The sequence below is a fragment of the Leptonotus elevatus genome, chromosome 4 (genome assembly GCF_054856555.1).
Source record: "Leptonotus elevatus isolate MCC_2025b chromosome 4, RoL_Lele_1.0, whole genome shotgun sequence".
Lineage (NCBI taxonomy): Eukaryota > Metazoa > Chordata > Actinopteri > Syngnathiformes > Syngnathidae > Leptonotus > Leptonotus elevatus.
The window spans coordinates 22,108,899-22,130,629 of NC_141242.1; the positions used below are offsets into that span (position 1 = coordinate 22,108,899).

Below are 21,731 nucleotides of genomic sequence, written 5' to 3' on the forward strand. Positions count from 1 at the left end.
CTATCACGCGTACACTGAATGCGCAATTCAAACAGCATTTAGAATTTGTTTGTACTATTTGCAAAAAATATGTGCAAACTGAATGCAAACATTGTTTGTTGTACAGGAGTTGCCTTTAGAAGATTTGAGTCAGAGAGGCAAAATATGTATTATCATGCTGACACCGCTAAGCTACAGTGAGTACAAAAGGTAAATATTTAAGTGAAACGAATTACTTAAAAGCTATTCTCTTTATTGTAACCTATGGTGACCAGACATCTCGTTTAATCGAGGACTGTCTCAGGATGGCTGTCGTTTTGAAACTTGTGTCCCGGTCCCGACAGATTTCGCCAGCCCGGCTTCATTGTTTTATCTTCTCTTTTTTTTCCCGTCAACAAGCCAATAGTTTGGGCCACGTGTAGGTCAACCACACACAGTTGTCATAGCGATTCATATAACTGATCTAAAGTTTAACATCGAATCACTAACAGGCGTGTTGTCATACTGGAACAAAACTACTTCCTGCTTCTGTGTCTGAGAATCATGGGAAATGTAGTTATACTAGCCTAATGCTGCGGTCGCCAGCTTTTCAAGCGGCATATTTCCAACGTTACAGTGCGGGACCGGCGCGAGGTAAACGGCACAGCCAGCTTCCAATATCGATAGTTGATTGTTTAGTGATGTTGAGTTGTCAACTTGTCACCCAAGATAGCATTTAGCATGAGCTAAAGCAATAACACAACCACCGCAATCTACTACTGATTAAATGTGTTATAAATAGTTATTGGTGAGAATTTATTGTATATTTGATTTTCAGCTATATTTTAATGTCTTGATTTTTAATTGAATAAATCTGGTCACCCTATTATAACCCAAATTTGTTTTAAGTAAGTACAGTACTACAAACTGAAACTACTTCTCATTCTTTGCTAAAGACGATAACAGAATGTGAAAAATTTTTAAGACAAAAAAAGCTTGTGCTTTAACTTGAATAGTTTCGGCCTCGAAGGCCGCCTTCCTCAGAAGCACTGACAGTTGTGACGTGTCTTATCAGCTGATGTTCCAGCAGTCGACACCGAACTAGTCAAGGTAAAGCACAACCTTTTTTGTCTTAAAAAATAAAAACATAGTACTATATAGATTTGTAGACAAGATAAACTTTTTTAGCCGATAATATAATGCTTTGGTACTGATGTTGAGAAAAATAATGGTACTGCTAAGATGCTAAAATTAAACTAAAGGCTCATGCTAAAATGCCAAGAAGATCCCAAATATTACAAATCGTAGTCCATGATGTTGACAATAGAAGCAATATAATTTGCAACATCACGTGGAAAAAAAACACGCTTGGGTTGATGTGAAGTGTTGAGAGCGTTGAAGGACAGACCACTTGAGATCTGCTGTTATTGTCGCTATCCCCCCCCCCCCCCCCCACATTTTATATTTTGTAAGCTGTGGCGTCAAATGCTTTTATATTCTGTATTGTGCCTCTGACTGCTTAACTCAGCAGTATTACCACTAATTTGCCTTGGAGCACATTGTGCTATTCATGCTTCAATGCTGACAGATTGACCATCATGGAGGACGCGAATGGGGTCAATCACACTTTGGAGGTTTATTCTTCCAAAATCATTGCTTGTGGCGCCTCGCTGTTTACAATAGAAAGTAGTTCTTCCACATCCAGCCACAAACTACATAAAGTGTTCTGCATGTGTTAACTTGAGATGACAATGAATAATTTGATTCAATAAAGACACAAATAAATAAAGCTGCTTTTTCTTCTTCGCAAATGATACTGAGCACAACGGTTACATTGATTTAATCCATTTTAATAAATAAACACAAAAAAATAAGTACATGGCTCCAGTGAGACGTGATCGTATAATTACAAAGAGAGAGAACACACCAGGGAGAGGCAAGCTGCAACTGTACAGGAATAATCGCTTTTATATTTAATCTGTTCTTGGTACAAATTTTACACTTACATTGCTGCTAAAATAGGAGCGATAAATAATCAGATTTCACGCTTTGTCTATAAGCGGCGACTGTATGATCCATGTTGGATAACCAATTTTGGCATTAAACTGAAGAAATGAACACAAGTAAGCTGCTCTGCAGGCTACAGTGAAACTACATATTTATGTACAATAGCTTAGCTTTGGCCCTTGTCACTGTACAAAATGTATCTACTGTACATTTATCATCTCCACCTCAAATAAGACGTAAGTGGATGTGAAAATACACAAAATATACATGGAGTGGCTCCCCTACCAATATATGTAACACATATTTGTAGATGTACAGTAGGAAGCTACCATGTACTGTACTGTGTGCAATCAAGGTGACACGACAACAGCAGTGTCCTGCAAAAAATCCCAAGACACGATATGGAGGTATATGGTGATAAATAACAGTAACAGCATGCACAGCAAGTCACACGGTTCCCATGACGACGAGCGTCCCGGTTGTGACAACAAAAACTATGAGGGCGAGTGATCAACGGACTGAACATTAAGAGGACGGAGAATGATACAATCATCTCAGTCTGAGGCATATTAGAGCGTGTAGCATATCGTCATAACATATTGTAACAGTCTCTCAGCTTATATTAAGAGGTTTGTAACCAGAGAAGCGGGTTGTGCAAAGGGAAGAAGAAGAAGAAGAAGAAACAAGTGCTATTTTTTATTTTTTTTCAGTGAAGCCTTCATTGTAGGCACCTCATCGGGAAAGTCTTCTTCTCTTCTTCAGTGCGGGTACAGTGTGCTTGCTACACTCGTGGTGTGCTAAGTCCCTCACCAAGCCGCAAAGTGGCTGCTGATGTACTAAACTGGAGCTTAACATCGTGTTTGCTGCTCAAGTGTGCACTCCTGTCGTCAGCTGTGTGTGCGTGTGTGTCCCAAGCGGTGTCATTTAGAGCACATGGCAACAGTTATACTGAGCCAGCGGGAGGATCTTGGCTTTGTTGTTTGTGGGGATGTTGAAGGCCAGCGCTTTCTCGCACAGCGGCAGCTGGAAGAGGCGCTCGCGCAGTTTCAGGCTGTGGCGCTTCCCTGTGGGCTCCACCCTGGCGGCGGCTTCGTCCCAGGACCCCGTGGCAGTGCGCGATTGCGATCTGTCCGTCACAAAGTCGTCCCTGGCGCCCGTGTCCGTCCTCTGCTCCTTCTTCGCTCCGCGGCTTGACTTTTGTTTCTTGGGTGAAGCGGAGGCGCCGGCGGCTTTGTTGAGATTGTTGTTTGGTTCTGACTCTTGGTGGGGGACGCTCTCGCTCCACCCCTGGCAGCACGGCATCCTCAAAGCGGGCTCGGCCTCACACGAGGCGGGGGGCTCGGGCGCGTGGCTCACGACATTGTCGAGGTGACCGACTGGTTGGTACGAAATCACGCAGGCACTGCCCGTGTGTTCGATCTCCATCTCTGCTCCGTCCTCTGACTTCTCCTCCGGGCTCACTCGTTCTTCCTCTCTTTCTCCATGACCGTCCGCACCTTCCAGCGCCACCTCAGTGTCCTTCTGAGGCTTAGTTACAGACAAAGACAACAAACCTTCACACTCTTTGGCCAGGTTGCCTTCGTCTTCGTCTTCTTCCTCCTCCTCCTCCTCCTCCTCACAAATCTGCAGGAGAGCCGGGAGGTTCCTGGCAACGCGAGGTTCCTCGGCCGGCGGAGGGTGAAGGGAGTAGCTCAGGTTGACCTGCCGCGGCGCGGGCAAAGACTGCGGCTTGGCGGCGAGCAGGTCGCCGGACTCGACCATTCGGGAGAGCGGCGAGGTAGAGGAGAGAGCCCCCGAGAGCCAATGGGGAGGGGCCTCTGGGCTGAGCAGCACATTGTCCAGCCCCTGTAACCAGTGGTGAGTCTCGATTTCCTGCAGCGACGCTCGGACCGACGGATCCTTCTGGAGCATCCTGGAGATCAGACTGACAAAGAAAACACAATCAGATAATATTGTGAAAATACAGTGTGTTGAGGTATATTTTTCTTCCACTAGGTGGCATTAGTGTTTTATGTTGGATGTTGGTGACAGGAACACTACATTCCGTGCCAGCCTGTGCAAACTACATTGACTATAAGGTACAATCTTACCGCCAGAAAATGCTCAACCCCCGTTTGGTGTTTAATGTACCATTAGCAAACGTGTCTGCGGTGTGGGCACATTTCAATTTATATTGTGCTTGGTTAAAATGCCAGTGCTAAATAAATATTTTATAATAATAATATCATTTTAATTATTATAATAAATGCAATGATAGTAAAAATAGGCTTTTTTTCCCCCGGCCCTTCGGTTTTCGGCCAAGCGTTTTTAATTTTTCGGTTTCAGCTAAACATTTTCATTTCGGTGCATCCCTACTCTCGACATCATATTTAACGCTTCTTAATGCTATTTAAGGCCTTGATTTTAGGGTAAAAAAGTTGGTCATCAAACATCAGAATGTTTTTTTTCTTTTTTTAGTATAATTGAAACGTGTGATTTCTATTAAATCATTTCAGCTCCCTGGTCATTGCACATTGTAGAATTCAAGTCACTCAAGTCATACATTTAGCTGGAAGAAATTGACTTTTTTTTTTTGAAGGTGTTCCAAATGATCTTTTTGTTGTTTTGCATTCGAACTCACGAACATTGTGTCCATGTGCCATGAATGCAAATGAATGTCATGCCGGTTTCTTGGGAACACAAGCTCATGAGACCCGTTACGAATATCCCGAAGGTTGTTCTGTTCTGCTCAGACGTTCCATCATGTGACCATGCGAGCGCAGATTGTGTTGGATCAGATATATCCCGCGGTGTTTGTGGTCAAACAGCCAGCCACTGGGCTGAAAACATTTCTGCTTACTCAACAGGGAAATGAACGAACGGCAACTTAAAAAGACAGCAATGTACAGTATGTGACATTTTCATTTTGTCCCTCAGGAAAAAAGCCACAAATGAGTTATTAGACCACTTTTAGCACCGTATATCTTCTCATGTCAAACTCAAAAAAATATGTTTTCAAATGTTGACAGTGAAAACATTATGTTTACTATTGGGTTCCTATATGGTATAGTAAGTAGTAACTCGGGTCATTTTGCCTTTCTTAGAATTTGACATCAGCAATGAATGCAGCTTAACTCATTCACTGCCATCAATTCATTAAAAAATAATAATATATATATTAAAAATTAGGGGCGACAGGCAATTCGATTTTTTTTATTGTAATTAATCTTATGACTTCACTTAGTTAACGCACGATTAATCGCAAATGTTATATCTGTTCTAAATGTACAATGAAAACAAATTCTAGGTTTTCATACTCTTGCTAACAAAAGTGGATTTTTTTTTTAAACTAATAGAAATTAGTTTAAATGAATTTTCGACGTTTATAGCCGTCAATGGCAGCGAATGAATTAAAAAAAAGAAAAAAAGATTAAAAATTTGGGGCGTCAGATGATTACAATTGTAATCTGAATTAATCGCATGACTTTACTAGTTAACTCACAATTAATCACAAATTTTATATCTGTTCTAAATGTACAATAAAAAATATCTAGCTTTTCATACTCTTGTTAACAAAAGAAGGATTTTTGAACTAATAGAAATAGTTCAAATGTATTTTTGACGTTTTTAGCCGTCAATGGCAGTGAATGAGTTAACATTCAGTTTCCGTTCACAAATGAAAGTAATGAACTGTAACGCGACATTAACCGATTTGTGTGCTCGGTCGACATCTTTTACAATACTGTTGGCGATGTAATGTCAAAGTGTCATTGAAAAAGTCAACCTTGCCTTGCTGAGAGTTAAACGAAGCATGTCCGCGTGCAGCCCGACTGGAGCACTAAAATTATCCACTGAAACTAATGAGATGCTTTTACGGTCACTAGCGATCTAACAAAGGGCGACAGTAAAATCTCGCCGGATTTCAGTAATACATGGCATTTCATCAATGTAGTGCAAAGATGAGGATGTGATGGCGCGGCATCGGGTCATTTTTTTCTTGAGTGGCCGTGAAAGAGCGCCACTGCGTACTTACTCCCTGCAGTCGCCTGAGACGTGCTCGGGGATGGAGTAACGACAATCCAGAATCATGACCAGAGTCTCACTGTCGTTGGCCTCCTGGAAGGGAGGAACCCCGCACACCAACATGTACAAGATCACCCCGAGAGACCAGATATCTGCAACACACAGTGGAATAAATACACACGCTGTCAGGGATGTAGGCAGAAAAATAATAATAATGTGGTTGGTCAATGTGGTGCCCGCTTTTAAGATATTTGGTGCTTCTTCTGACACACTCGCAGGCAAACATGCACTCACGCATGCTTTCTGTTGCTGACTGCGTACGTATTTCCTCCTGTGGTTTCCCTCCCTTTCCTTCCCTTGCACTTCCTCGTCGCACACATACATCAAAAGCCTGACAAGAGCACTGGGACTGATTTACACACACACATGCACACAAACAACAGGAGTGTGCTGGTGTTGTACTATTTTGAAAATCTTTTGCTATTTGTTTCTCTCCTTCCTCGTTGCCTATATCCAGATGATCGAGAAAAAAGGCTGAATTTCTTGAAAAAGCCGTGATATAATGCGACTTGTCGTGGCATCGCCCTTTTCAAGGTTACTTTATTTGACCCGTAAAATGCAGGAAGTGCTCAAGCGTGTGTGCGAGAGCTCCGATTATGAAAGGCTTATAAAACCATGGTTGGATTTGATGGCGCAGACCAGGCAGACAACACTGAACACTTTTGTCCCTTGTGGCAAATAAAAATAAATGTTCCGTTTGACCAGCCGTCATCAATAAACACCACGCCGCCGTATTTGGTTCAAACATACAACATACATGAATTCAATTTCATTGTATTGATATTAAAACATAAAACAGTGTGGTTCATTCAGCTAACCACACCCGCACACACGTGAGTAATAAACATAGCCATTGTCTGCCATTACGGTCTAAACAAGCACGCTCAGTCATCGGCGTACAATGTGCACAGCCACGCTCGTCTCTGTTCGAGAACTCTTACGCAACAGGGTGGAGACGCCATCTACTATACTTTTCCCAACGTGCAAGGAAATATCACACATACAATATTACTTATTATTAGCTATTCATACTGAAATTGGACTAACTGGGTTTCAGTGCCCAATATCTTAACTCATTCACTGCCATTGACGGCTATAAACGTCAAAAATTCATTGGAACTATTTCTATTAGTTTAACATTTTCCCCCCCACTTTTGTTAACAAGAGCATGAAAAGCTATACATTTTTTTATTGTACATTTAGATACAGATACAACATTTGTGATTAATCGTGAGTTAACTAGTGAAGTCATGCGATTAATTACAATTAAAAATTTTGATCGCCTGACTGATTGACTGATTAAGATTTTATAATCGTAATTAATCGCATCGCTTCAATAGTTAACTCACGATTAATCACAAATTTTATATCTGTACAATAAAAACAATTCTAGGTATTCATACTCTTGTTAACAAAAGAAGAAAAAAAAGTTAAACTAATAGAAATAGTTCAAATGAATTTTTGACGTCTATAACCGTCAATGGCAGTGAATGAGTTAATTATTTATCTTGAAACCACTTTTACAGTATTTCTGCTGTGGTTTAGTACAGTATAACAAAGGTCATAAAATATAATTGCATATACGATTGAGGGTACTTTTCATACTCTTGTTGACAAAAGAGGGAAACAAGTTAAACTACTAGAAATTGTTCAAATGTATTTTTGAATGGCAGCAAATTAATAAAAAAGAAAAGATTATTAAAAATGTGGCATTAATAAGTGATGTAGAATTGCAGCAGGGAAAAACAATATGTCTAATACAGGTTGAAAAAGTGACACACTGGGTCTTTTTTTTTTTTGTGGTGCCCAGAGTTCAAAGCAAACATGGTGAAGCAGCATTTAGCTGTTATGATGCACACAAATGGCATAAGCTGCCAACAGAAGTCAAGTCAGTCGCAAGTAAAAATGCTTTTAAATCCAGATTAAAAACTGCCCCCCCATATCTATGATTAAGTTCATTCAAACTATTCAAACCAAATCATGCCAAAATCTTGATCTTGCACTGTTTGATCTTTGAGTATATATTTCTTTACGGTGCTTTGAAATTAACTCTTGTTTGTAAATTATTTTTAAATGTTGTACTTAGAATAATGTGAATCACAATTTAATATCTTGTAGGGATGCACGATAATATTGGTGGCCGATAACTATCTGCAATTATCGACCAATTTGACGTCATACAAATGAACCAGATAATAACGAAATCCGCCAATAATAATAGACTTGCTCCGTTGGTCCATCTGCTGTGGTTGTGGCTCAATTTGTGCCCAACTCCTCAAGCCCCGCCCCTCTTAATTTTGCAAACAATTATCAGCTTACATTTGGGTTACCGACACCGGCACAAAAGTATTGGTTTATCGGTTGAAAATAGCATTCTCGTGCTGCCTTGCCTTGCCTAATAAAAGCCTGAAAGACTTGTCCTGAAAACAACTTTCGAGATCAACTTGATGACACTTTGCCCTAAGAGCTAGAAATTGAAAATCTATGAAGGAGGCAAATTTATCGGGATTGTTCCGTTCCGTTCCGTCTTCAATTCCGCTTATCCGGGGTCGGGTCGCGGGGGCAGCAGCTTTAGCAGGGAAGCCCAGACTTCCCTCTCCCTAGCCACTTCAGCCAGCTCCTCCGATGGGATCCCAAGGCGTTCCCAGGCCAGCCGTGAGACGTAGTCTCTCCAGCGTGTCCTGGGTCGTCCCCGGGGCCTCCTGCCGGTAGGACATGCCCGGAACACCTCCCCAGGGAGGCGCCCAGGAGGCATCCGAACCAGATGCCCCAGCCACCTCAACTGGTTCCTCTCAACGTGGAGGAGTAGCGGCTCGACGCTGAGTCCCTCCCGAATGACCGAGCTTCTCACCCTATCTCTAAGGGAGAGCCCGGCTACCCTGCGGAGGAAACTCATTTCGGCCGCTTGTATCCGGGATCCTGTTCTTTCGGTCACGACCCACAGCTCGTGACCATAGGTGAGGACAGGAACGTAGATCGACCGGTAAATCGAGAGCTTTGCCTTTCGGCTCAGCTCCTTCTTCACCACAACGGACCGATACAGCGTCCGCATCACTGCAGACGCTGCACCGATCCGTCTGTCGATCTCCCGCTCTAACCTACCCTCACTCGTGAACAAGACCCCAAGATACTTGAACTCCTCCACTTGGGGCAGGACCTCATCCCCGACCCGCAGAGAGCACTCCACCCTTTTCCGACTGAGGACCATAGTCTCGGATTTGGAGGTGCTGATCCTCATCCCAACCGCTTCACACTCGGCTGCAAACCGCTCCAGTGAGAGCTGGAGATCACGGCTTGAAGAAGCCAGCAGCACCACATCATCTGCAAAAAGCAGAGATGCAATGTTGAGGCCACCAAACCGGACCCCCTCGACACTCCGGCTGCGCCTAGAAATTCTGTCCATAAAAATTACGAACAGAATCGGTGACAAAGGGCAGCCTTGACGGAGTCCGACCCTCACAGGAAACGAATTCGACTTACTGCCGGCAATGCGGACCAAACTCTGACATCGGTCGTACAGGGACCGAATAGCCCGTATCAGGGGGCCCGGTACCCCATACTCCCGAAGCACCCCCCACAGGACTCCCCGAGGGACACGGTCAAACGCCTTCTCCAAGTCCACAAAACACATGTGGACTGGTTGGGCGAACTCCCACGCACCCTCAAGGATCCTGCTGAGGGTGTAGAGCTGGTCCACTGTTCCACGGCCGGGACGAAAACCACACTGCTCCTCCTGAATCCGAGATTCAACTTCCCGACGGATCCTCCTCTGCAGCACCCCCGAATAGACCTTACCTGGGAGGCTGAGGAGTGTGATCCCTCTAAAGTTGGAACACACCCTCCGGTCCCCCTTCTTAAAAAGAGGAACCACCACCCCGGTCTGCCAATCCAGAGGCACTGTCCCTGATGTCCACGCGATGTTGTAGAGACGTGTCAACCACGACAGCCCCACTACATCCAGAGCCTTTAGGAACTCCGGGCGAACCTCATCCACCCCCGAGGCCCTGCCACCGAGAAGCTTTCCAACCACTTCAGTGACTTCGACCCCAGAGATAGGGGGGCCCACCTCAGAGTCCCCAGACCCTGCTTCCTCACAGGAAGGCGTGTCGGTGGAATTGAGGAGGTCTTCGAAGTATTCTCCCCACCGATTCACGACGTCCCGAGTCGAGGTCAGCAGCACCCCATCTCCACTATACACAGTGTTAATGGCGCACTGCTTTCCCCTCCTGAGACGCCGGATGGTGGACCAGAATTTCCTCGAAGCCGTCCGGAAGTCGTTCTCCATGGCCTCACCGAACTCCTCCCATGTCCGAGTTTTTGCCTCAGCGACCACCGAAGCCGCATTCCGCTTGGCCAGCCGGTACCTGTCAGCAGCCTCCGGAGTCCCACAGGCCAAAAAGGCCCAATAGGACTCCTTCTTCAGCTTGACGGCATCCCTTACCGCTGGTGTCCACCAGCGGGTTCGAGGATTGCCGCCCCGACAGGCACCAACCACCTTACGGCCACAGCTCCGATCGGCCGCTTCAACAATGGAAGCACGGAACATGGTCCATTCGGACTCAACGTCCCCCGCCTCCCCCGGGACAACGGAGAAGCTCTGCCGGAGGTGGGCGTTGAAACTCTTTCTGACAGGGGATTCTGCCAGACGTTCCCAGCAGACCCTCACAATCCGTTTGGGCCTGCCTGGTCGGACCAGCATCTTACCCCGCCATCGGAGCCAACACACCACCAGGTGGTGATCAGTTGACAGCTCCGCCCCTCTCTTAACCCGAGTGTCCAACACATACGGCCGCAAATCCGATGACACGACTACAAAGTCGATCATCGAACTGCGGCCTAGGGTGTCCTGGTGCCAAGTGCACATGTGGACACCCTTGTGCTTGAACATGGTGTTCGTTATGGTCAGTCCGTGACGAGCACAGAAGTCCAACAACAAAACACCGCTCTGGTTTCGATCGGGGGGGCCGTTCCTCCCAATCACGCCCCTCCAGGTCTCACTGTCATTACCCACGTGAGCGTTGAAGTCCCCCAGCAGAACGAGGGAGTCCCCGGGGGGAGCGCTCTCCAGCACACCCTCCAAGGACTCCAGAAAGGGTGGGTACTCTGAGCTGTTGTTCGGTGCATAAGCACAAACAACAGTCAGGACCCGTCCCCCCACCCGTAGGCGGAGGGGGGCTACCCTCTCGTTCACCGGGGTAAACCCCAACGCACAGGCGCCCAGCCGGGGGGCAATGAGTATGCCCACACCTGCTCTGCGCCTCTCACCGTGGGCAACTCCAGAGTGGAAGAGGGTCCAGCCCCTCTCGAGAGGATTGGTACCAGAACCCAAGCCGTGTGTGGAGGTGAGTCCGACTATATCTAGTCGGAACTTCTCAGCCTCGCACATCAGCTCGGGCTCCTTCCCTGTCAGAGAGGTGACATTCCATGTCCCCAGAACTAGCTTCAGTAGCCGAGGGTCGGACCGCCAAGGCCCCCGCCTTTGGCTGCCACCCAGCTCACTGCGCACCCGACCCCTTTGGCCCCTTCCACCGGTGGTGAGCCCATGGGAGGGGGGACCCACGTTGCCTTTTCGGGCTGTGCCCGGCCGGGCCCCATGGGTGTAGGCCCGGCCACCAGACGCTCGTCTTCGAGCCCCACCTCCAGGCCTAGCTCCAGAGGGGGGCCCCGGTGACCCGCGTCCGGGCAAGGGAAACGAAAATCCAAAGTTTGTATTCATCATTGGGGTCCTTCGAGCCATGCTTTGTCTGGTCCCTCACCTAGGACCTGTTTGCCATGGGTGGCCCTACCAGGGGCATGAAGCCCCGGACAACATAGCTCCCAGGTTCATTGGGACACGCAAACCCCTCCACCACGATAAGGTGATGACTCACGGAGGAGTTATCGGGATTGCTTGAGGGCAATTGCTGTCTCAATGCAGACTGAATGGGAGTGTGTGTGTGTTGGGTCAGAAGAGTGGAGCAACGCACAGCATTTTCTCAAATCAGACAAAAGGTTGCTTATCTCCATGTTCTAAAAAGGATGGTTTATGGCGGTTTCCCATGTGTGATTGTGTGTTACATCATACGCTGGAGCAGCAAAGCGAGTTACGTCAGAGATGATCCTCAAGCAAACAATTGATGGCTATTATCGTACCCTTGGTAATTATACAACAGAAAACGAATAAGGACGAAAAAAGAGACTTGGGGTATTTTTTGTCAATTGATGTCAAAACATTTATGTAACATCTATTTAGGGTGTCTTGTGTGAGACACTCAATGGAGGTCATGCTACAGCGTCACAATCAGGTTTTAATGCCCCGTGAAGAGGTTTGTATGAAGATCAGACTACATTTTATGACCAATTTATGCAGAAATTGAAGAAATTCCAAAGGCTGCACATAAGGGACGTACTGAAAATTCAGCCACCGACATTTGTTGTCAAAAAATTGCCATAAAGTGGATTTTGAGCTTTGTTCCAAAAGACCGAAACAGGATGTTGTGATTAAAGCTTAAAAGCAGCAAAACCTGTCTGTCGCGGACGCTTGCTAGTTCGGGGACAGTGATGCGAATCTTTGACATTTTACACACATTTGAGGATTTTTTTTTTCCTCCCAGGTTTTTAACATAGCTTATTATAATTCTATATATGTTTTGGTTTTCAGCGCCAGCTTCCTCATATTGAGTTTTCAGTTGTGACCAAGAATTTTTATTTTGCTGCATCCCTAATATATATACAATTTTCCCTTCCACTGTATGTTCTTTTTCTGATTGACTGATCAAGGAAACATGTTCAAACTCGCATCCCTAATAACACTTTTTTATATTCGTAAACATGTATCGCTTTTCTAGTTCCTTACACTGACAGATTCAGTGCTCATTTCCAACAATCTCAGTCTCATCACATTGACACAAGCGAGCCGGCTGAGAGGACGGTTCCTGAGAAAGTCCCTACACCTCCCCCTCCCCATACCCGAACATCCTGCAGTGGAAACGCGGCTCTACTTTCAGCTAAAATTATCCACAAATCAGCTCATACGGTGTGAAATTTTAAGGAGTTCACAAAACCCACAACTCAAACTTACCGGGACGTTTCTAACAGCCCCAAAAACTCAACTTATATAGCGTTAAATAAAACATTATTTGTGAGAGGAGTAATGAGTAGAAGGTCATGTACTTAAGTCGCCATTGTTTTTTGTGACTTAATTTGACTTTAGAGGCATTTGAAATGCTAATTGTGCCCCCCCCCCTCTCAAAAAAAGAAAAAATCCCAACAAGATGGCGGCCACTTGTCACATTGCTAGTCCAAGTTCCCAGATGTGATGGAAGGGCTTTTACATGTTCTTTTCCATTGACACATATCTGATATGGTCACATTCATACTGGCAGAACACGTTAAACAACCCACATGTAGCCAAAGTGACACACGCGTCAAAACTGGGCAGTGACAACAAAGAAATACTGCAAACAGTGTCGAAACGGATAATAAACATTCCACACCATTCAGTTGGCTTTGGCTGCCTCTCGCCCAAATTGATTTTAATGAGGCTAACCTCCACGTTAACTCCACTGATTGCCGTTAGCAATTATCTTGCAATGTTTAATTAAGGGCGTGCCTCTAATGTGCGTGTGCATGAATCATATTTAATTGTCATTTCAAATTCATTCATTATTATTTCCTTTCTGGGTAAAGGTTATTTATAGGGATGTACGACATACAGCATTTTTTTTTTCAAGCCGATACAGATGAATTCCTGCTTCTCAAGACCAACACGGTAACCAAGAATGAAGAACGTATTCACTTTTTCTTTATTTTGTATTAACTGTAGTAGTTTGACCACTGCATACAGCACAGCACTCTAAAGTTTGCATCCAGCCACTGTGCAGTCAGACCTAGCGAGCTAGCAAAGCTAACAGGGCTAACATCACATGTCCATAAATCAGTAGTGAAGCTTGTGTTGTGTCCTTCTTTCCATCTATGAGTGTACGCAAAAGTGTGTCACATTGTATTATACTGGCAAAGTAGATATTTAACTCATTCACTGCCATTGACGGCTAGAGACGTCAAAAATCCATTTGAACTATTTATATTAGTTTTCCACTTTTGATAACAAGAATATGAAAACCTAGGTTTTTCTTATTTTACATTTAGAACAGATATAAATGGTGTGATTAATCGTGAGTTAACTATTGAAGTCATGCGATTAATTACAATTAAAAAAATGTAATCGTCTGACGCCCCTAATTTTTTAATAATCTTTTCTTCTTCTTTTTTAATTAGCGGCATCAGGCGATTATTATTATTTTTTAAATTGTAATTAATCACATGACTTTACTAGTTAACTCAAAATGAATCACAAATTTTATATCTGTTCTAAATGTACCCCCCAAAAAATTATAGGTTTTCATACTCTTGTTAACAAAAGTGGGAAAAATAGTTAAAATGAATGTTTGACGTCTATAGCCGTCAATGGCAGTGAATGAGTTAAGCGTGCATGTGCGCTCAAAGGTGATGACATCTCAATCACTTTACTACATATCTTTTCCTTTTCTTTTAGCGACTCTCAACCAGGGGTGTTAAAGATAAGAACATGAGAGAAGAACAGGAAGTTACATTATGATATACTGTAGATGGGTGCACATTCAAAGCAGTAAGCAGTAAACAAATAGTCTAGTGCCGCCGCGGGGTTGATTTCAAAGTTAAATTTGAGTGTTTGGTTGATTTTACATTTTGCAAGTTGGCACTTACTGCACGTGCTGATTCCGAATGTGAAAAAAGTGATGCGTAATGCCTGTAGTTTAATTTTAATAATGGCTGCAATGGATTTCTATTTTCAGAATTGTCTTAGTCATTGACCGTGTAGTAGCGGTTTACTTGCCTGACAGGCAGCATGAATTCCTATTTCTCTATAAATAAAAGTGTGAAAGTGTGTGCGACCAGTTGTCTGTCGCTACGTGTCCTGTGAGTGACAGGCGGATCGGTCTAGCGTGTACAATTAGCCTCAGGCCGAAAGCTAGCTGGAATAGCTTACAGGTTCCCGCAATACGAAGGAAAGAGAATGGATGGATGATTTCCAATTTAAAAATATGTGATTCTAAATGATATAAAGACATTTGCAATCAACTAACATCAGATTGTGTTTGACCTCACGTGTTTAATGTATCTAGCTGGGCTAGAATCGTTTTGAATTGTTCACAGTTTTTTATTTCATTTTTTTTTCCCCAGTTAGTTTTAATTAGTTCTTAGAGCAGGTTTGTTTTATTTAACACTTTTTTTTAATGCTTCATTTTAGTATTAGTTGTAGTTTATAGGAGAGTGTTGAGTGCAAGACAAAAGGTCACAAATTTTGTATGGCCTGACAGCAATATCGAAATAAATAAAAAATAAATCCTAAAAGATCAGTAACTGATAGATGAAAACAAAGGACATTTTAGCTTTACTTATAATTAGGTTTAGTGTTATAAATGTAAAATGTCCCTTCAGTTATTGTTGTTTTTTAAAGCAGTATATCGCTTTTATTTTGTTAATGAAAATGTGTTTTTTATTTTAATTTGTTATTTCCGTAGTTCTTGTTAACTATAATAACCATATCGCTGGCATCGAGCCGAAACCTCTTAAGTCATAATTTGGCAATGTTTATATTTTCTTCAAAAATATATACTTTATCTATCTATCTATCTATCTATCTATCTATCTATCTATCTATCTATCTATCTATCTATCTATCTATCTATCTATCTATCTATCTATCTATCTATCTATCTATCTATCTATCTATCTATCTATCTATATATATATTAGGGGTGGGAATCTTTGAATGTCTCACAATTCGATTCGATTCCGATTTTTAAGGCCTGCGATTCGATTCAGAATCGATTTTTGGTTAAGAATGATTTTTGATTCAAAATTATTTGATTGACAATGATTTTTGCTTCAATTTATAGATGTGCAAAGAATCTTAATGATCTACTACAGTCTGACTTGCTAATGTTAATCAGTGCTCTACTCGCGGCACTTTTATAACTCAAAAGAACGGTTCCACGCTGCAAAAAAACAACTTTTATTGATATAACTTGATCGGGACTTTTTTCCTTCTACTCTCTAATGTGGCTACAACTTAACAGTGTATCAGACCGCGTGGAACCACACTGCCCCTAAGTAGCCAAATTGAGTACAACATGAACATCGCTCCCAATAAAGGCACACACAAACAAAGGCAAAACAGTATAAAATAATTAATAATAATAACAATTGTGGGAGATTTAAAATCGATTTGAATCGTACTAAATGAAAATCGCGATTCTTATGAGAATGGATTTTTTGGTACACCCCTAATATATATATACTTTTGGTAAGTGTGGGTGCAATGTTAATGGTTGAAAAAACATTGTTTTTCCCCAAAAACTTGAAAAGTGAGGATTTTGGAGACAAGGATTTGGCCCGAAGCCAACAAAATGGATGCAATCCATCTTGGCAATGAAGAGCACCTTCTTGACTGATTTCAGCTCTGTGTGCATCTTCGCATATATTGTAATGCACATCCATTTATACATCAATCCATTTAAGAAGCTCGAGATCAGTGGCAGAATTTACACAGCATACACACAACACAGAGCAAAGGCCCGAACCAGCTGACAGATTTGAACCCGAACCCGGCTTGAATCGCTTCAGAGCGCATTACACCAAACAACACCAAGGACATCCATTTCCTGTCCCCCAAAAGTGAGACGCGTATCACAAAATGTCCCCACAAGATGAGAAATCCAGAGAAGGCACACACTTACACTTACTGCAGTGTTTGGCTCCACTGCAGAACGTGCCCAGTTGGCTGGCTTGCTTAGACTGACCCAGATACACACGCTAATCCTTTGAGTACATACACACACACACATTCACAACGTACACGTTACACACAACCACACAAGCAGATGAATGTGAAAGGACAAATAGTACGAGGACTCCCGATTTAGGACAGGAGGCATTAAGAAGGAACACACAGACGGGGGGTCAAGGGAGTTCTTCAAAACACTTTCGCAAACACACCGATAGAGAGGAGGTGTGAGATGCTCATGTTAACAGGGAAAAAAATGAAACCGAAACCCAAATTGTCAACTATTTCCTATTATCTGGCCTCCTAGAGCAAATCTCACACCCTTCTGCTATACCACATTCACACATGAGTGCCAATGTTCTACTTGATGCTCAGCAGGCAATCTCAATGATCTTTCAGTTCTTTGCTAAAAGTATAAATAATTGTCTTGTCTACATCAGGGGTCAGCAATCTTTATTGTCAAAAGAACCATTTTAGGCCAAATAAGTAATAGAAAATCTGTCTGGAGCCATAAAGCATTTGAAGATTGTGATGAAGGAAACAGTGTGTTAGTAATGTACTGAGGGCCCAAAAGATAATTAGAGCTGCACCATAACACAAAAATAGGAGAGCAGCATCCAATACGTAGACATTTATTTTCTTCTGCCTTTCATCTTCCGTTTTTTAGATATATTTTTTTTCCAGAGAATTTTCTGCCTTTCTGTTTTTGACATTTTATGGCTATATATATTTTTTTTTAAACCTGCCTTTTACGCTATCAATTTTCTAACATTTTTGTCAATTTTGTGGACATTTTATTGGCATTTTGGGGATTTCTTCTTTTGTTTTTGGACATTTTAGGGTTATGTTTTGAACGTTTTCTTTTCTGCCTTTAGAAAAATCAATTTTCAGACTTTTTTGACAATTGCAAAGACATTTTATGGTAATTGTTTGCCTTTCTTATTTTGTTTTTGGATATTTTATGGAATAAACAATTATTATTCATTTTTAAAAATCTAAATCATAAATTAATTTAAATAATATTTTAGCTAAAAAGAATAAATATGTAAAAATAAAAAAATAACAATTTCTACCATTTTTTTAGAGATCCACAGGAGAGGAACTAAAGATAAAAAATATACTTTAAAAAAGTGGACTGTCATTTTTTTTTACTATTATTATTATTTGTTTAAAATCTAAATCATTAATTCATTTAAATAATATTTTAGCTAAAAAATATATATATGTAAAAATAAAAAACAAACTTTTTTTTGTGATCACATGGAGCCACATGAGAGGAACTAAAGAGCAACATGTGGTTCCAAAGCCGCAGGTTGCAGAACCCTGGTCTACACGTATTGCTGTACCGTTTGTGCTATTCAGCGCTAGCGGACTAAAAGGCAAAGCTGTGTGGTTGTTTTTAATACACAATGTGCAATTCTCAGTCTTATGTATCGTTGGAGAGTAGACCTCAACTAAAAGTGGCATCAAACAGCTTGAAGACGTTTTTTTAAACAATTGTTCACGCATTGTATCTGCCAAAATGCTGCTAATTGTGAAGCAAGTTGAGTCACTGCAACCATGCAATGCTCGTACCGCGAGCCTGTGCTTGCAAGTCAAAGCAGAAAACAGGTGGAAGGACAGATCGTACCTAAAAACTCGCATCTCAAGGCAGCAATGTTTTTCAATTTTGTGTAATACACAACAAGATAGTTCTTAAAATAGTCTTACCCACAGCTGGAGCATCATACTCTTCTCCCAGCAGAATCTCAGGTGCGGAATACGCCAGCGACCCACAGCTGGTGGCCAACATGGTCCCAGGTTTGAATAAGTTACTAAAACCAAAGTCCGTCAGTTTCACTGCCCCCTGTTGCGGAAAGAACACCACATTCTCTGGCTTCAGGTCTCGATGCACCACATGGAGCTCGTGGCAGTACGCCACGGCGCGCACAATCTGGGCAAAATGGCGTTTGGCAGTGCCCTCGGCCACGCCGGTCTCATGGCGAAGGATGTAGTCGTAAAGGTCGCCGCCCTCTGCCAGCTCCATGACCAGGTAAAGGGTGGTGGGCGTGTCGATGACCTCATAAAGGCGAACCACGTTGGGATGTTGAACCCGCCTCATACATCTGAAAAGAATAGAAATAACACATTGACTGACATCCACGCTTGATATGAAGACAGCAGAAGCACGCTATCTATACCTGACTTCCTGTAAGAGGTGGCTTGTCGCCATGACATCGAGTTTGGTCTTGTCAATCATCTTGATAGCCACCAGCTGCCCCGTGTTGACGTGCCGAGCCAGTTTGACCACCGCATAGTGGCCCCTTCCCAAGGTCCGGCCCACATGGTAAAGTCCGCTGAGATTCAAGCGGTCTGATTTGAGATGCTCATCTTGGGCCGGCACGCTCTCGCCACACTCCATGTTGACATCAAATATGTATGCAGATCCTTGGAGGTTGGAGGAAGAAGGGCTTGCTTGGTAAAAATCCTCCTTACTGCAAACGGGTTGCCTAGTAGTGCAAAAAAATAATAATAATAATAATAAAATGAAAAACATTGTTTGCACATTTTACATTTTTTGTATTAAGACGCTGTATACTGTATTTATTATAGAGTTTAATACCAAGTGTCAGTCGCTTGCTAGCTACATTTGTATTCAAATTGCAATGATTTATTTATTTATATTACATATGGTTTAGTATGTGTCTAAATGACACAAAGTGTATCAGACATTAAGACGGGCTAACTGTAGTTCTGTGGCACTGGTTTGCCCCAACATTTTGTGTTACCATGTGAAAAACAACAACAAAACAAACCACTGGTAGGCTGCCACTTCTTTGTATACGTAAACCAGACGAGAAAAATTATGTTTCACTAAACACAATTTAGGAAAAGAGTTGACATAAAGTACAATATAGCAATCATGGCTGAACAATTTATTTCAAATTGACTTTGCCAGTGTTCCCTAGTTTATCACTGGAGTTATGGTCAAAAAAAAATACTCGCAATAAGTGAAATCTGCGAAGTAGTCAGCTTAATTTTTTTTTACATTTATTATAAATGTTTTAAGGCTGTAAACCACCTCACCACACACTTTACACACTTATCTCATAGACAAATTTACATTTTCTCACATTCTCTCTTGTTTAAACACTCTTAATGTTGAAACCTTCATAAAAAAAAAAAGGTACACTACTGCGGGAAAAAAATGCATGCAAAATTGCATACAAATTTTTTTTGTGAAACTGCAAGGCCGCAAATGAGTGAACCTCATTATAGCAAGGGAACACTGTACTGTAATATTCAATCCACATCATTGTTTCATGAAACATAAAAAGTTGAAAAGATAAAGTCAATGATTTGTTTGTATTATTGCTGTAATCTGGTTTATGATTTATGTTTATGCCACACTTGTTTGGTAGAATTGTGTGAATTTATAAAGAACACTTAAAAGGCTAAATGTCAAACACAACTCCAATTGACATAAATTAATACTGTCGTTCATGTTAATTCATTTGTCATTATTTTAGTGTAAGACTAACCTATTAAACCAAAACATATAATTTGATATTTCCTATTTCTATACAAATGATTTTTTTATTTTATTTTTTGCTGTGTACATGAGAAGAGGACCATGAAAAAAATCATTACAATCACAATTCGATTAGTTTTCAAAAGCGTTCAGTCTTAGTCGTAAACATGTCTTGCTATTACAGTCCAACATTTTCCATTGTCTCATGTGGAACCAGGGAACAATGTTGGGCTTTCTCAAATTACACTCACCCTGCACAAATGGCACGCCTGATCAATATTGTAAGAAGAAACCTTAATGTATGCCTGAGTGTGTGAGTGTGCTCCCATGTTAGTTGGAGCACGAATGTCCGAATGTGGCGTTTACGCGGGTGATGTCATCATCTGATCTTCCCAAGGGTAACGAGTCCATCTGACATCACCATCCGTCGTCATTCTTCTGTTTGCGCTATTTTCTTTCTCACGCGAAACACTCATCAGCTCTCATCTCTCTCCATCCTCATCAACATCACAAGCCGGCAGCCTCACTGTTTACATGTGGACAAAGCTGCCAACAGGCTAAATGGAGGCCTCGTCGCGTTAATAGGCGCAGTATTAATTGTGTCTGGTCGCGGTGTCGCCGAGGGAGCCGCCAACTGCGCTGTCGCGGCCAGCTGTTCGTTACTTGGCCGGCCCGCAACTGCAGTCCCGACTTGGCACATCCGCCATCCTGTGGCTGGCTCCCTTTCCGCCTCACCAACGAACGCGGCAGCAGCGAATGGCGCGCAAGGCGGAAATTCGTGAACGACACCGTCGAACTTACCGTTGGCTCGAACATCTCGCCGCGATCAACCCACTGGGGTCCGACTCCCCCCCCCGTCACCGCCGAACTTAAAAATGAACAACGTCGACGACGGTTCCTCCGCTTGCTTCGCTCAGCTCCATGTTGCCTGCGCGTGCACACTTCCCTCCTCGCTAGAATGGACAGCCAATGAGTGGGCGGCGGGGGGAGAGAGAGAGAGAGAGAGAGAGAGAGAGAGAGAGAGAGAGAGAGAGAGAGAGAGAGAGAGAGAGACTACACTGCAGTAGTACACTTCACAAGCAGTGAAGCATATGCGAGATTTCCAGTGCTTGACTCCTACTAGTATTTTTCCTCTACTGGTGGCACTTTTGGCCTTCTAGAATGCAATTAGACCTTACTAGTAAACTACTGTGCTGCACTAGTAGCAGGAACGTTTTGCTAACTGGTAGCAGCCTTATCAAGGATATTGAATAAATGCTTGAGCATTAATTAGATATGCTTGATCTCCACCCCATAAGATGCATGTACACTAGCGCACACTTTGTCTTCACTAGAAGGACTACATTATACTAGTGCGGCAAAACTGCACTAGATGACTACTGGGCT

General features: G+C 42.7%; 1 protein-coding gene across 1 annotated transcript; it reads right to left on the bottom strand.

Moving 5' to 3' along the window:
• Positions 1 to 1,792: 1,792 nt before the first annotated feature.
• On the bottom strand, positions 1,793 to 21,310 carry snrkb (SNF related kinase b). The gene is made up of 5 exons (XM_086073271.1): positions 21,147 to 21,310; positions 19,015 to 19,323; positions 18,545 to 18,939; positions 5,978 to 6,119; positions 1,793 to 3,889 (listed from the first exon to the last, which is right to left on the bottom strand). Exons 2-5 carry the CDS (start codon positions 19,233 to 19,235, stop codon positions 2,890 to 2,892), a joined length of 1,758 nt encoding a protein of 585 aa, XP_085929397.1. The 5' UTR covers positions 19,236 to 19,323; positions 21,147 to 21,310; the 3' UTR covers positions 1,793 to 2,889.
• Between the last annotated feature and the right edge of the window lie 421 nt (positions 21,311 to 21,731).

Bases quoted from the DNA above. Each gene is read 5' to 3' on its own strand.
- snrkb (XM_086073271.1), bottom strand. From the start codon at position 19,235: ATGGAGTGTGGCGAGAGCGTGCCGGCCCAAGATGAGCATCTCAAATCA. The intron at 18,940-19,014 runs GTATAGATAGCG...TATTCTTTTCAG, and splicing joins CACCTCTTACAGGAAGTCAG to ATGTATGAGGCGGGTTCAAC. The intron at 3,890-5,977 runs GTAAGTACGCAG...TTTCTTTGTCAG, and splicing joins GTCTCAGGCGACTGCAGGGA to TCTGATCTCCAGGATGCTCC.